The 14,318-nt window shown below is 27.4% G+C and overlaps 1 protein-coding gene across 6 annotated transcripts in view; it reads right to left on the bottom strand.

Moving 5' to 3' along the window:
• Nucleotides 1–14,318, bottom strand: part of Dys (Dystrophin) — a 514,896-nt gene that overhangs the window by 252,260 nt on the left and 248,318 nt on the right. For all 6 annotated transcript variants that reach the window (XM_067286836.1, XM_067286831.1, XM_067286830.1 and 3 more), the window contains 5 exons: nucleotides 9,076–9,258; nucleotides 5,122–5,244; nucleotides 1,747–1,923; nucleotides 1,595–1,682; nucleotides 217–464 (listed from right to left, as the gene is read on the bottom strand). In XM_067286836.1, the coding sequence (XP_067142937.1) occupies nucleotides 217–464; nucleotides 1,595–1,682; nucleotides 1,747–1,923; nucleotides 5,122–5,244; nucleotides 9,076–9,258 (819 nt within the window). The remainder of the gene's footprint in view (nucleotides 1–216; nucleotides 465–1,594; nucleotides 1,683–1,746; nucleotides 1,924–5,121; nucleotides 5,245–9,075; nucleotides 9,259–14,318) is intronic.

Genomic DNA, 14,318 nt, shown 5'->3' with positions numbered 1-14,318 from the left:
TAATTAGTAATGAAGTATTAGTTAACAAAAATTCTCATTATTTAAACAGTTTCATTTAATTTTTTTATATAAACAGTGTGTTCATTATATTTGATAATTTTATTTTTCACATATAAAATGTTTATGCTCTATTTTATATACACAAACACAATTAATATATTATTTTTTAATAACTCATGACCATAATAGAATCATTTAATGAATATTTATTTTTACCTTGCATTGTTCCATAAATCTTCTTAACTCTTCAGATTGTGAAGAATGAATGATATGTTTATTGGATTCTATCCAATTTGAATGAGAATTTAAAAATTGTTGTAAAATTTTTAATTCATTTTGCAGTCTTTTTATTTCCATGCTTTTCTCTATTAGTTGTTGTTGTTTAAAAACAGCATTCTGAAGATCTTTCCATCTTTTTTCAATTTCTTGTATTACACTATGTACAGTTCCAGTTTCTTCTCTCACTGAAAATTATTTGAATATCAAATTTTATGATAAATACAAATATAACTCCAGATTTCAGATTAATAAATAAATAACTACCAGTAGTTTTATTTATATATTTATTAAAGCAATCAATTTTAATAGTATAAACATAATAAATTTATTACTAAATTTTAATCTAATTTTTATCTCTTTGATGAGTACTCTGTTATATATATGCAATACATATGGTAGGCTTTGTAAAGTGAACACACAGTAGAATCTTGTTTTAATGAATCACAGAACAACAGATTTCTCAAAATAACAGATTTTTTTCCAGGTCCTAACCAAATCAATGTAACTTACTTTCTTTTAGTAGATCTGTAACTTAAAATAATGCAATTTTTCTAGCCTTATCTATCGTAAATTATGTTTTTCAATGTTTAGTTAATATTTGGGTGTTTCCAGTCATAAAGACCTTCCTGACAAGTTTCAGCATAAACAAACAGGCTGTTCATGATATTACTAATATCAAGTAATTGTTGTATTCAATATGCAGAAAAGTAGCATCAAAACAAGCCGATATGGACAAGATTTTTAACAAATTGTGAAATTGACTGAAGTGCTAATGAGCATACATAGTTTGCCTATTTTTGTGCTTAAAGTATAAAGTTTCTTTCAGCTTTGTTGTATATGCATACAACATAATATGCAATCTTGTAATTTATGTGTTTCTATAGAATAAAGGAGGGATCTCAAGAGACTGAATAATTTCAAGCACAGATATTTCTTATATGGCCCAATAAAACATTACTTGACTTGTTACCACTTCAACTGAATTCTTAGTTTGTGTTAGGATAGAAAATGAAGTGTGCTTAGCTTAAAAATTAATTCTGGGAGGAGAGGGAGACACTAGTAAACCCACTCATTAAAGGGCTAATAAATTATTCATTTTTCATGCAAATTATAAGTCCTTGATTTTAATGAAGAAATTATGTATAATATAATATATTGGCATTTTAATTATATGACAGTTTCAGTTCAGTTTTATAGAAATACAATTTCACATATATAAATTAATCAATATACAGCTGTAATATTTTTTAAATATTAGAACTATATGATTTGTAATATTATATTATCCAAAATAAAAAAAATCAAAACTGTTTACCAGATTTCAAATCATCAATAACTTGTCTTCCTTGTTTCAAAACCATTTCTACTTCTTCTTCATGAGAGGTTATTTCTTTTTCAATATTCTATATTTAAATAAAATTTTTCAGCTGATAATACTTTTATTTAATTTATATAAACACTTCATACCTGTAATAATAATTGTTGTTCATCAATAGGAAACTTATCCCATAGAAAATGATTCTGTTCCTCTTCTGTTACACCTAAAGTTTCTTCAATTTTATCAAACCATTGTGTCAACATTTCCAGATTATGTTGCCACTCTTTAACACGAAGACTGTCTAAACGTCGTTTTTTTGCTCCACCCTTTTAAAAAACTTACATATTTTAGAAAGAATTAAAAAAAATAGATTCAATACAATTTTTAACTTAAAAACTTTATCATTTTTCATTATTTCTGTATTATTATTATTTCATTATTTCATAGTATATCATATATATTATTGCTATTTTCTACAATGTAATGTAATGTAACATGTTAATATGTTTACATTATTTAATCATAACATACACATAAAAGTGTACGTGTATGACAAGAGGACTTTAGAGCAAATAATCTATTAAACAAATAGATGTTAAAATCGTTGTGCTGGATTGAGAAAGGAGTTACTTTATTTTAAATATTCTCTATTTAATAACTTGTAGAAAATATACTCTATTTTCTACAAGTAATTTATTTTTTGATAAGTTCTGTTACTTATTGAATATACCTATATCTGTCTTGTATTCTGTAAATATCTTGAATGGATATGTCTGTGAACTATATAATGTCTGGTCTGTATTGATAGAAATATATTTACAGATAAAACACACTGTCAGAGATTGTTCTGTGGATATTGTTTGTTGAAATATAATACATATACTGTCTGTGGACATGTATTTGCAGTACAATAGTTGAGTGTATATTAATTTGTGTTTACATGCAAATGTTTGATGTATTATGCTTGTTATTTGATTATATCTATGTAAATAATCTGTGTGTGCTATAAGTTTGCACTCTACTGTATTATTTCAGGCATGATATGATATCTTTTACATGTGCCATCTGTAAGTGTTATATATCAGATACTTTCTATAATTTTTATGCATATGTGTATGATCTCGTATGATAATCCTGAATCTTTCAGCATCTGAAGAAGGGTACCCCTGAACCAGGCAGTAGTCTAATACAATTTTGTCAATGAAATCCTGACTAATATCATATGGATATCAGTTATGGAGCTCTTTCTGTATTTACAAATATTCATCAATATCTATATTTTTTATGTATTGTGTTTTGTCCATATCAGTTTTATGAAGTTTTAGTGTTGAACTGTTCCTGCCTGCTAGAGTTATTGATTTTTGTAATTGTAATATTCTTTTTTCACAACTTTTGCAGTGATATTTGTTTATAAGAGATTTTTTACATCAATAACAACTTGCAATATCTTTGTATGAGGAAAAATTATCTTTCTATGACAGATTTTGGATAGTGATGTTTATTCATTGCTAATGTTGTTCACATTTTCTTATGGTGTTGTCCTAATTCCATATGTGTCTAATGTACAACTCTCAACTCAACTATAGTTGTGGTCAGGGCCGGATTTTAGGCGATTGGAGCGATTGGGTCCAATCGGGCCCCGCGCTTGAAGGGGCCCCGCATCACTTCAAAATTTATATATTTAAAAATAGTACATGTTACAAAAATAAATATCTAGGTATATTATTATTAAAAATAAAACAACATATTTCAATATGTAAATTAACAGTTAATTAATTTTGTTATTTAAAGTTTGAGGGGCCCCGCAAAAAAAAATTCAATCGGGCCTCGCACCTTTTGGATCCGGCACTGGTTGTTGTTACTATTTTAAACTGTATATTTTCTCTGTAGTTACTGTTTGAAAATGGTTACTGTTAGAGGACAATTATTATTTCCTTTGCACATAACTAATGTCCACTATTAATAAAGTTTTTAAATATTTATTTATGAAAGTTTGATTTTTTTTAAAAAATTATACTTGAAATGACAACGGATATCTTTCTTTATAATGAGTGTTACTTTTCATATACCAATAATAAGAAAGTAATTAAAAAATACACCTACTGTATATTGTATATTTTGCATATTTTATTTTCTATTACAATTTGTTTATATCTAAAATTTATTTTTATGTAGGTAGATATCAATAAATTTTAAATATAAATTTATTGATATCTACCTATAGGAGTTTATGCTATTTATTAATTTTACATTGTTTCCCTAAGTTTTCAGAAATCCTCAAATATTAGTGGCCTTATTCAAATAATAACCATCCTAAATAGTAGATACAGCTACTATTTGAAGAATGTTATTATTCAAATATAGGACACTTGTACAAGTTACCATTTTACCATTTAAACTACAGAATAACTATAGTTACTTGCAGAATAAATTTGACCTTGTCATGAAAAACTGCACACATCTGAACCTTAAAAGTACAATTTCCGAATAGTTTAACGCAGATAAAACACAAATGTTTTCAATCTACATAGAAGATCCTCTTCTTGACCTTGTCACTAATTTAAAGAATGAGTTACATTTGTTTCTTGAATTACTTTAACTCATCAAATAGCAAATTAGCTAAAATTTCTTACTGCCCAGTCATGTTATTAAAAGCAACAGTACACATGACTAAACAGCAAAAAATGAGTGTTGAAAAGGTGAGACAGATCAGAGTAGATAAAAATATATATTAGTTAGATTTGATGGATACCATATACAATATTTTAATATTAATTATACAAATTGCTAGGAATATAAAAATACTGTCTATTATTTCATGAATTATAATGTAATTAAGTGACAATGTATTTTAGAAAAGTCAAACATTTCTAACTTAAAAATTCCTTTATTCTCTTATAAATGTCTGATAATGACACTATAAAGATAAGATACTGAAAGCACTAACAAACAATATACATTTTATTTTATCAAGTTTAAATTATTTTTTTATGTTTAAAAGAATTCTTTTTATATTCTTATAACTAAGAGAATTTTATAATATGCATCACTGTTTTGGTACGTTACAAGATTTTTTAACATCGTTCTCTACTGTAAAATGTAGTATATTGTTAATTGCAGAAAATCTTAAATTAACCTTTAGAATGAATAGAACCAAAACACTGCTCAAAATACATTTTGAAAATAAGACTACTTAGATTTCTGTCTTAATTCTTCTGGGTGAAAACAAGGAATGTTTAATACTATTAGAAATTATACATAAAGAAGAGAAATTCTAAAAGTATGTCTTTCACAAAGTCTTTGAAAAAGAAAATGAATATATTTTTAAATAATACACTAATTTCAATCATAAATATTTCTTATTGTTTAAAAAAATGTTTTTAATACTTATGTTCATATTATATTAAAATAAGTTCTGAAATAAAATATTAAGTATTTCTTATTAAAACAATAACAATATTCTTATGCATTAATCAAAGAATACTATTTAAGTACTCTAAGAAATTAAACAATTTAAAACTTACTTCATGGGATGATAGGAAACTTAAATTATCTTCATGTTTATTTGATACATGTTTTCTGTATTGATTGATGACTGAAATAGTTTTCATTGTTTCGAGATCACGTGTTGCTTCATGTCTTGCATACTAAAAATTAAAATAACGAATAAAAATTTTAAAATAATAACAAAACATTAAATTATTGAATTTTAATATATAAAAATTTAAAACAAAATTGAATCACATTAAGTCACTAGTTATAAATTAAAAATGACAAATTTTATACTTAGTTACTAACAACTTTTGCATTGAATATTGCACTAACAAGTATATTATTTCGTAGCTACAATGTCATTGATTACAGATTTAAATTTCTATGCTAAATTTTTCCCACTTTCCATTTCATTTAAAATATTGTAATTTCCTATCTATAATCCACACAGTGTATAATTTACAGATGTAACTTTTCATTAACAGGAAGATTTATTGTCATATAATCTGTACAAGTTCACATTGTCATTTAGCTGAAAAAAGCAATTAAATGATTATGTGCACCAAAAATGAATTGAAGTAATTTGTAAGGAATTTAATAATTAAAATGAAATATTCAAATCTAGAAAAAAAGTTAAACAATTCCTTTTAAAGTGGTACAACAAAATACAGTTAGTCCCCAATTTATGACCTTTTCACTTAGAACAGCTAAAACTGGCATATTAAAAATTTATTTTCAAGTCCAAAAAATCAGTCACACTCATTAATGGCATGATATAACAATTAAATGTTATATGATATTGTAAGGGCAATATATACACACTATATAACAATAACTCAGGTTTGCACAATTAGTGCTCAAAAATCCAAAACAAAACTAACTTCCTAACAAAGCTGCTCAGTCCAGGATTATTATTCTAATTTCAAATTTATAATAAAATCAAATAAATAAAAATTAACAATAAAAATAAAATCAATTCCACAAGATGACACCTCTGAAAACTGCATGTACTAAACTACAGTACTACTACTCAGACCTTTAACATGCAGTATAATTTTAATTTTCAAATGTTTTCAGTCACCTTAAATGACCTCTTCAGGACAGAATTATATTATATTCAAAATCAACAGTTAGCACAGAAGTATGTAAATACATTAGAGTGGCATAGCTAATTGTAATGTCACACCAAAGCATATAAAATCCCAGCAACAATGAAGATGAGGTGAAACTTCTGAGCACAAGTGAAGAAGAGTTCCAGAGCAAGTGACAAAAAGGATTTCCTTGAGTTTTTGGTTGATGGTTTGGCGGTTTAAATCATAATAATTTTCTTTTGTTATTATTAATCGAGTATTAAAAAAATAGTTCGCACCGGTTATCGGTTTTAGAAGGTATTTAATTTTTTACTCTCCACAAAAACCAACAAAGTTAGAGTTAAGTTAGAGTTAAGTTCCCCAATTGTTGAAAGTTTTTGAACATTTGTTATGGTTTTGTTTTGAATTGGATTAATTATAGTTCTGAATTTTATACTTTTTGTGTAGTTTAGTAAAAAACATGAAAATTCATTAATGATAATATTCTCCTGTAAATAGTTTGTTTGCTCTTAAGATATTTTGTTTTTCATTGATGCATAGTCAATTAATTTGAGACTTTTGCTACACTAATTGTGTTCCAAACTAATCTGTTTGCATTATTTTTCCCATTTTCAATGTCCAGGCCTGGTAACAAACTGACCCTCATTTTTCATTGTTCTTTGTGTAATGCTGTTTCATTAGGTTTTTTTCTGGGCTATTGAATGGTGCATTACAATTAGACATTTTGTGACTACAGGTTTAAACAAAAGTGAGTTTACAAGATCCTGGATAAACTAGAAAAGGTTGTGACAGCAGTAGAAAGTCAGGTTTGAATAAACCAAAGGTGCAATTGGACAAGAAAAGCAAGTTCAAACAGTCAATACCAAAGTTGGTCTGTTTCAATTCATTGGCCAAAAGAAAAGGGGTATCAGACAAAACTATGAAAAGTATAGTGCTTGTCATGGGATATGTGGTGATAAGACAAAAGTTTGCATCAGAAACAAATCCAGTTCAAAAATGGAGGTAACGGCAGCAACTGTCCTTTCCATTTGAAGTCACCAGAAATGCTCCTTTTACAGTTTATATAATCATGGAAGACATCCATCCTAAAACTTACTTTGTAAAGAAAAGACAAATACCCAATGACAGAAGAAATTGCACCACAAAGAAACCACAAAGTTGCAGGCCTTACAGTCAAACCAAAAGGGCCATTAGAGCCATAAACCATAAAACTTATATAACTGAATAAATGAAGAGATTGGTCCCTTATTGGATAGGACTGAAGTACTATCTAAACAACAAAGGATGCATTTTTTGGTCTAATCTGGCCACTTCTCACTATGCATCAGACCCAAGCAAAGCTGATTAAGTTGGACATCAATTTCGTGCCCAAAGAAAACAACTCTCCAAATGTACTCCAACTCTAATTGAACAATTTTTGCTTTATCATAAAGGATGGTCTATACTAATGAATGGCATGCAAAACCAAGGCAGGGTTTGATTAATAAAATGAAAAAGTTGGCAAAGTTCCATACAAATATTGGTCAAATTATGTCAAGAGTTTGTTCTAGGATTCACAATTAAACAAGGCATCCCAGTACTATTTAGCCTTACAAATTTGTTGTCAATATATTATGCAATTCATATAAGTAGTCTTATCATTTTACATTAAGTTTTCAATAAATTATACTTCATAATGAATGTGCATTTTCCAAAATACCTTAATTAATTTTTAGTGAAAAACAGAAACAATTCAGAATTTAACTTTAATACAGATTCAATGATAAAAAAGTCTTTTACATGTACTGTACATCAGATAAAAAATTAAAGTTGTAAAGTTGTAAACCATATGATTATCATTATAATTGTATGGTTCTTCAGGAAATACATAAAATTAAAAATTTTTACAAAAGAACAAAGTCATTACAGTAGAGAGTCATTTATCCGAACATCAGTTATCCGAACGCTTTCCAGTCAGACTGTGTCATGCTGAATCGAACTTTAATACTAGATTTACTTCTAAAGTATAATTTTTTTGTTTTTATATTTTTCAATATATTTATTTTGTTTGTACAAAATTAAAAAAAATAATCTTTAATGATACAATAGCCTCGATTATTATTATAAAAATTTTCGTTAGGCTTAAAATTGATGAAAATTCAACACAAAGCAACACGCGATGGAGAAAAATTTCAACATCGGACAGGTTAATATATTTTTTCGTACATAATCGGTTATCCGAACAACCCCAGTCCCCAATTGATTCAGATAAACAACTCTACTGTAATTCCAAAAACAGAAGTTTGAAAACTGTGTTTGGAATACAAACAGCTTTGTTCTTTTGTAAAAATTTTTAATTTTATGTATTTTCTGAAGAAGGTCAATCAAAAGGATCGAAAACATTAAATGATTAGTAAATGTTAGTTACTGTATATTTAATGGATAAGTGTTTGTTATTGAAATAAGAATGCTAATATGACATACAGTCATGTAAGAAAATAAAATAGCAATATAAGTGGAAGTATGAGAGCGATCTCAATTCAGGAAAAAATGCAGAATTGAGTGCATAGTTCAATTAGTACAAAAATCAGAATTTTCCAGTCAGGAAAATTGAAAATCTAATGATTGAAAGCAAAAGGGAAAGAAACATGGTACAAACAATACAGGTATAATATAGTATATACAGTATTAGGTAAAGAGTTAATACTGGATAAAAAAGAATAGAAAAAGATGACAAGATGCTGACTCTGAACTTAAATGAGAAAAGATGTAAAATAAGAAGTGTGATTTTTAATTTTAATTAAAATTAAATCATACTGTAATATAATAACTGAATAATATGATTTAGCTTTGCAATAATAACTTTTATTTGAAAATTTTTAATTTATATATCAATAACTTTAATTCTACACTTACTTTTTTACTTAAATTTTCCATTTGTTGTATTAAATTATCCCAACGATGGGCTAATTTTTCTAATTTATGGGTTATTTCCATCACAGCTAAACAACCACTTTCTAAATTTGTCATAATTCGTTGAGCTCTTTCTGTTATCTGATTAAGAAGTTTGTGTTGAATATCCATATCCTTTTCAATACTCTATAAAAATATTTATAAAAAAAATTTAAACTCTGAAACAAATTCCAAAATAAATTCTTTTTTTAATTAATTGCACTATTAAGTATTTTTGTAATCTTCAAATAGGAAAAACCAATTCAAAGATAATATTGAATAAATTAATATAAAATAAATATGTGCTATAAATTTTCAATGTTTTCCTATCCCAACATTTAACTGCCATGATGTAGCACTGATGTATGTAACAGATATACTGCATAACAGAGTTTTTAAACTTATTTTGTGAATACCTAATCTCAAAGTACATTTAAAAACATCATCATATTATTTGCATATTCAACTTCAAATCATAATGTTCTAATGTAAACAAAATATAATTATCATACACGTTAAACTCATGAATTGGATAAAATTAGGATTAACTGGCTTTTGGTTAAAGCAAATAACAATCTATTAATTTTGAACTTTGTCTATATAAAGCATGGTTTATCTGAGTCACAAGTGGATAACATTAATATTATCCAAAAATGGATAGCTGAAGCAAGAACAATTTGAATAAAGCAAGGATATAATTTAGGATTTCACTTTGCAAGATAATCTAAAATCTTTCCATTACAGATTAGATGGATAAAGAAGAAATTTTATTTTTAAAATCAACTAGAATTTTATTATTTATCTTTTGCATAAAAATGAAGTAAATGTTGCCAGTTATTTCCCCAAAATAACCCCATATTTAGCTGAAAACCATATCTTTAAAGCTAAAAACTGTAGATTTAGTTTTAAAGTAACAAAAGGAAGTACACAAAAAATACTTCCAAAAACCTTTAATACGCAGTTAAAATTATCAAAAAAATCTAATGTTTTTGTGGCATATTTGCAAATACAGTGAAAAAGAGCAAAGTATTAATTTTAGAGAATCCATAGAGTCCCATTGGCTTGGAAAGCGGCCAATATGCGTCTGTAAAAGAGCAAACTGAGATTGCGCAGCTTTGGTTTTTTAAAAACATTCTAAATTGTATGTTTGGCAATAGAATTTTCCGAAATAATGGTTCTTGTTCGATCCTGAGGATGGTCAATAAAGTTGACCGAAAACGTTAGATTGTTTTGATAATTTTAACTGCATATTAAAGGTTATTGGAAGTACTTTTTGTGTTTTATAGTAAATGCAGTTGGAGTGGTAGTGAAAAAGAAGTACTTTAATTTGAAAAATACTGATAAGGATGTAGATCTTACATTTTGTATACCAAAAGTTGATCATAGTAATAATTACAATTGAAAACTGGATAAAAAGAGTCTCTGGTAAAGCTTTTAATGTTTTTACATGATCTTGTGTGAATTCAACAGGATTTTTAAGACGCCTATTTTTGTGCCTGTCTATGTAGTCCTGGAGTTTACAGGATTTTTTAAGAAGTTTATCATAGGCATGAAAAAAAATCACCACATAAAAAAATCATTGTCATATCACCAATTGGCTTAAAATTTGGTAATAAATTGTCAGACATGGCAATATTGCCTGTCCCCCACTATTCATGTATTGAATAAAAACAATGTTCATGATATAAAAAGGCAACATAATACAACATTTGTATTTCTTGTAATATCAGAATAAATAATTATAGTTGAAATGTTAGAAGTCAAAGCCAACCACTGCCATATGCCATCAGGCTATATAACAGCTACATTAATAATAAACAACCCAAACAATTTGACCCCAGAGAAAGGCATTAGATGCCCTCTAGAGTCAAATTGTTATGCTATAACATTACACTATAACTGACAATGGTTATAGCATAATGTTAACTATACTGGAAAAGGAGATTGGACCAGAGGTCTTGGTAGTGTAATTGGCAACACATCTGCATAGTAAGCAATAGTTGTGAGTTTGAGTCCTGCTCTGGGCTGATTCTTTTCTTCCAGTTTAATCTAAATTATTTAATTAAAATTATAATTATTACATTTATTATGAGATGGTGCCTAATGCCTCCCTCTAGGATCAAATTGTTTGGATAATTTATTATTAATGTAGCCATTATATAGCCCATGGCATATGACAGTGGTTGGCTTTGTTATTATAATGTATTGGATTTTCAGAGTGTTGTTTGTTTATATGTTAGTCATATGTTATATGTTTGAAGTCATATGATATTTTTATAAGTCAGTAGTTCATAAGTGTTAATAATTACAAATAACTGTAAATAAACTAAACAACAAATAAATATTAACAATACATAAATTAATAAAGAAATAATTATAAATTACATCGACTAATATTTTATAAAATTGATTCACATCACCTTATTTTTTGAAATATTAGCCTGAATATCATTAAAATAAAATTGGCATATTCTTATCATATTTACACACAAATAAGAGCATGCTTTTATGTGAAAATTACATGTTTTTGAATTTTTAAAACTTTACTGCTGAGCTTATAAGTGCATACCTCACAAATGTGAACATACTCTTGTGTGCCAGCTTGTTTTGAGTTGCTTATAAGAGCACTGCAATACTGTGTCAAGGTAAATTAAATATAAATGTACTGATATAGTATATTCAGTGAAATCTGTGTTAGCCATTAAAAATAAAGAGCAAAAAAAAAATATGCTTCCAATACTATAAAAGTTTTTTAAAAATAGAATTATTTAAGGTATTTTGCAGAATATAGTGCTGATTTTGCCCCATTTATAAGAGCATGCACTCATATGTGTGGAAATATGATAACTATTTTAAATAAGTGATTTCATTAAAAATTTTATGCTGTTTTACATAATTAACACTTTTAACAAAGTTCCAACAGAACTAATATCAAATAAACCATAACTAGTAACAAGTGAATACAAAAATATAAATAAGACTATATGAGTGACGTTCTTATATTATGTAATGTTGTTATTCTTAATAAAATCTAAGAATGATTATAATTGTTATTTTGTTTCTTGTTTTAAAATTAAAACAATAGTTTTGGAACAAATAAAAACAATTACTTTATTGGAGTATAATATTTAACATCACAAACATAGTCCATAGTCCTTTCATAGTCCATCCTCAGGGATTAATGCTGTTGCTTCTGAATTGCTTAAAAAACTCCTTAAACAAATTGATCTATTTGTTCTAACTATGATACTCTTCCTGGCATATGGCAAATCAATAGTGTAAGAGCAAATGAGAATAAAAAAAGTTTAAAAAATGGTCTAGCAGAATAGCATTATCTGAAATATAAAAAAATGAGAGATAATGTCTTTGTTATTTATGTGTTTATGTTAAAAACTTTTGCAATACAACAGATGTAATAATAATCTAATGAAATCAAAGATGATTTGTTCTGATTTGACATTTCTTTCATGAGGCTGACAGAAATCTCTTTTAGAAACTTCTTTCTATAAACATCTAGTAATGATAGTTTTATGAAATTTAAAGTGGCCTAATTATGCTAACACCATCAATAAACCAACAGTTTTCTACATTTATAAAACACAGAACTTTCTAATAGTATTATATCAATATAATTTCATTAGAACTGACACCCGACTTCTAAAAAAATGAAGAATACTCTATATTTTTCTGTTATGTATTGAAAAAAATTTTCACACACTAAACCTTAATAAATGTTTTCAGCTTTTTGAAAAACCTCTATTTTAAGGTTGCATTAATATAGAATAATCGGAATACATATATTGGAATAAAATCCAAATATGACTTTTAAAATGCCATAAACATTGTTAAATAAATATATTGCTGGATTTTAAGGTTTTTGAACATTTATTTGAACTCTATAATCTTATGATTCCTTTAAAGATTTTTACAATTAACACTTCATATTTCTTAATATATATATATATATATATAAATAACAACTAACCCGTATATTATAATAACGACTAACCCGTTACAAAGCTATACATCCACAAGAGCCGAATTATCAGGCTAGAGTTGGCTATAATAAATAAATAATTAATAAGACAATTTGGCACTAGAGCTTGGCGTTAGGCGCCATCTCTTACTAAACTTAATAATTAAAATTAAATTAAATAAATAATTTTAATAATTTGGAACTGGAGGAAAAGAAATCGGCCCGAAGCGGGACTCGAACCCGCAACTTCTGCTATCCGTGCAGACACGTTACCAGTTACGCTACCCGGACCTTCAGTCTGATTGCCTCCTCCAGTATATATAAGCTAACACGACGACCATCGACGGTCATTACAATGCCGGCTGGGGACACATCAAGTGCCCACGTCCTCCCAAGGCACTCAACCGGCCATCGCAACCCCGGCAAGGCATATAAATATAAATAAATAACGACTAACCCGTTACAAAGCTATACATCCACAAGAGCCGAATTATCATCGATGGTCGTCGTGTTAGCTTATATATACTGGAGGAGGCAATCAGACTGAAGGTCCGGGTAGCGTAACTGGTAACGTGTCTGCACGGATAGCAGAAGTTGCAGGTTCGAGTCCCGCTTCGGGCCGATTTCTTTTCCTCCAGTTCCAAATTATTAAAATTATTTATTTAATTTAATTTTAATTATTAAGTTTAGTAAGAGATGGTGCCTAATGCCAAGCTCTAGTGCCAAATTGTCTTATTAATTATTTATTTATTATAGCCAACTCTAGCCTGATAATTCGGCTCTTGTGGATGTAAAGCTATATATATATATTTTTTTTGCTTTGATTTATAATATAATAAAAATTATATGTTAATAAGTTTATATTATATTTTTGATTATTTATTTTTAAGCTATTTTAAATTCAATGTCAAAATGAATTTGGTGTTAGTTTGAAAGAACAAAAATTTTATAGTTAAAATTCCATATTTAATTATAAAGAAGTTACTTCCTTCAAACCTGAATTGAGTGTTACATATTATTAAATTGATTTTGTACAGTATCCTTGATTTAACTGACTACAGTTTTCAGAAGTTTAAACATGCCTAGAGAAAAATCATATTATAGTTCTAAATGTAGAGTGCATATTGAAAAGTTTGGAGAAAACATTTTTTCAACTGATAGCACTGTTCTTCTCTGCTAGCCTTGAAACAAACCTGTTGCATGTGAAAGAAAGACACAAATGCTTCAACAT

The sequence above is a fragment of the Centruroides vittatus genome, unplaced genomic scaffold (assembly GCF_030686945.1).
Source record: "Centruroides vittatus isolate TY-2023 unplaced genomic scaffold, ASM3068694v2 scaffold_386, whole genome shotgun sequence".
NCBI classification, from domain to species: domain Eukaryota; kingdom Metazoa; phylum Arthropoda; class Arachnida; order Scorpiones; family Buthidae; genus Centruroides; species Centruroides vittatus.
Note: the sequence above shows the minus strand (reverse complement) of the source record. Positions and strands in the feature narration are given on the sequence as shown.